The following is a 2,446-nucleotide window of genomic DNA, read 5'->3' on the forward strand; positions in this document are numbered from 1 at the left end:
TCAAAATTTTTTCCTCTTTTTTTTCATTATTTTTTCATGCCAAATCCAGTGATTTTCGTGACCTCAAAACTTATCCCAAATTTTTATGTATTTTAGGCTAGAAAGATAAAATTTAAACAAAAGATGACGTTCTATAGGTAGTCCACCCGGGCCTTAAACGTATATTTACAGTGAAGCAATTTATTTACATCAATTCCTTGAGCACTCATTCCATGAATCACTGATAAACTGAAGTAACTCGAATTTTAAACTTTCGTAACATCGATTAGTTCTAAAATTATTGATTTTACATCATTGTTAATTATGGGAATCAGTCACTCGTGCATGGAATCAATGGTGAAGACGACTGTTCCCGCCTTGTCGTTATCCTCTTCGTCGTGGACCTCGTGTTCCTCATCACTTTCAGTGTCTGAAGAGTCACTCTCTCGAGTTCGTGATCGATAAGCACTTGAATTTGGTATTCCCCCGACTGGATAAATCCCCAGATGCTGGGTCAGGCGTTCAATCGCGTGTCTCGCCTGCACTTCCTGCAATTCAATATTATTTCCTCCTAAAGTGGACAGTTCTTTAAAAGAATTTCTATCTAGTAGATTATTGAAACGATAAATCTCTATTCTTATCTCGCTAGTCTTCGGTAATTATTTCGTTAAAAAATTGGAGTTCTTTTGAGCGGAAATACGAATTTACCCTGAGTTTCTCCGCCTGTTCTTTTTGTAATTTAAGAGATTCATTTAAGCTGAGACCTTTTACAGCCCCGTGAACAATGAGAGGTGGAGTAGCTGCTGTCACCTCCCAGTGTTTATCCTTTTTACGTACTCTCTCCTTCATGGGATCATGGACGTTGGTTTTTGTGGTCTTGTAGGGCTTGAAGTGCTCCTTCTGATTACTCTCGTCCTTCTCGACTTTATCCACAATGTATTTTACATGCTGGAGGGCATCCAGGCCCTCTGCACTGAAGGACTGGATATCCTGGAGGTCCTGCTCGTTTATCAGAGTCTCTTCTGGAGGGAGAATGATTATTTTCTTCTTATGAACTCCTGTTCCTGTTGGCTGCAACATAAAAATCATTCCTCAATATTCAAAATTAAACTCTAGTTCCAAAATATTAGAGTCATCTAGAAATCTTTTCTATTTAATTTTAAAAAATCCTTCGGTATTTTCATTATTTCATGGATACCTAGTTAATCTTCATAATTAAATTATACCTGAGCAAGAATTTTAAGTGGATCTTCCTCATCATCCGAGTCCAGTTCGACAATTTTTCCAGAGGAATTTTTCTCGCAGAATTTTCCAGTCCATTCTAATTCATTCATGGCATCTTTTCCCTCAGAAGCGATATTCAACCTCGATAATAAATTCGCTGCTTGCTCAAGGTCATTCCTGCGATTGATTTCCTGCAGTAATTTCGCCCGGAATCTTGTGATTTTCTCGCCTTTGTCCGGCAATCTCGAGATGAAGGACCTGGATTAATCAATCATCAGTAAATCAGAAGACAATTGAACGTGGAATATTCACTTGTTAGCGAGGAGTTTATCCTGTCTCTCCAGAAGATCCCTGACTTCGATATTCGTTTTGCTCTCCAGGTCGTCGACGAACCCCTGGCCCTCCCTCCTCGACACTGGAACTTCTCCAGGTATTTTTTTTATTATTTTATCCAACGACATTTCTCTCACATGTCATCCTATCCTACTGCTCCAGAAATCGAGGAATCTGTCGAGCAAAAATTTTCACCCTCTCACTATTTCCAATATCAATGACATTAACCACAAATTCAATAAATTCAATAAACATGTGATTGTTTATTGCCATAAAACCGAGTAAAAAATTCAAAATCAAAGGCTGAAATAAATAAAAGAAAAAGACATGAGCTTTACACTTAATAAATAAATAGAATCGAAAGTAATAATGCAATAAACAATAAATAATCAATTAATCTCAATTATTCGTCAACTCAACTGGAAATTCACCTAGTGCAGACGAGTGCAGAATCCCAGGCAAATGCATCAGTTTTTTTTTCCAAGATGACAGTTAGGTTTGACCTGCCCCCTACAAACACATGAGACACAACGAGACAACACGAGACAATACGAGACAGTGGCTCGAGGGTCAAAAAAAAATTCACAACGAGAGGTAAAAAAAAATTTACTATCGACAATTCAGGCGGGCAATAACAGACAATTGTGGACGTGAATGCAGAAGTGTTTGACGTATCGGCGTTGAAATAGGGGGAAAAAAGTAATCGATTATCATTCAGTTACAGACTTAACCCGTCAATCAGAAGTTATCAGAATAATGGCTGGTACTGCTGACTCGTGTCCCAGGGCAGATCTCATTTGATCTGGAACGTAGAGATTTTCTCCAGTGATTATTCGCTAGAACATTAGATTTCAAATGGAAATGATCCAAGGATTTTCGTGAAGAGATGTGATGACAGCAGTTGACAGGA

At 38.2% G+C, this 2,446-nt stretch overlaps 1 protein-coding gene across 2 annotated transcripts; it reads right to left on the minus strand.

Moving 5' to 3' along the window:
- Positions 1 to 82: 82 nt before the first annotated feature.
- Polr2M (RNA polymerase II subunit M) lies at positions 83 to 2,058 on the minus strand. Of its 2 annotated transcripts, none has more exons than XM_011301684.1 (5): positions 1,968 to 2,058; positions 1,516 to 1,710; positions 1,206 to 1,461; positions 688 to 1,050; positions 83 to 527 (listed from the first exon to the last, which is right to left on the minus strand). In XM_011301684.1, the coding sequence occupies exons 2-5, from the start codon at positions 1,662 to 1,664 to the stop codon at positions 315 to 317; spliced, it is 981 nt and encodes a 326-aa protein (XP_011299986.1). In that variant the 5' UTR covers positions 1,665 to 1,710; positions 1,968 to 2,058; the 3' UTR covers positions 83 to 314. The 2 variants fall into 2 exon arrangements, with proteins under 2 accessions (XP_011299986.1, XP_011299987.1); XM_011301685.1 differs by having other exon boundaries at positions 1,957 to 2,048.
- Positions 2,059 to 2,446: the final 388 nt, after the last annotated feature.

This window comes from Fopius arisanus, unplaced genomic scaffold, assembly GCF_000806365.1.
Source record: "Fopius arisanus strain USDA-PBARC FA_bdor unplaced genomic scaffold, ASM80636v1 scaffold00024, whole genome shotgun sequence".
NCBI lineage: Eukaryota > Metazoa > Arthropoda > Insecta > Hymenoptera > Braconidae > Fopius > Fopius arisanus.

What these genes read in the sequence shown, in the direction of transcription:
- Polr2M (XM_011301684.1), bottom strand. Translation starts at nt 1,664, where the DNA reads ATGTCGTTGGATAAAATAATAAAAAAAATACCTGGAGAAGTTCCAGTG. An exon ending in GATAAACTCCTCGCTAACAA is followed by an intron (nt 1,462 to 1,515) that starts GTGAATATTCCA and finishes TGATTAATCCAG; the next exon opens with GTCCTTCATCTCGAGATTGC. An exon ending in AACAGGCGGAGAAACTCAGG is followed by an intron (nt 528 to 687) that starts GTAAATTCGTAT and finishes ATTGAATTGCAG; the next exon opens with GAAGTGCAGGCGAGACACGC.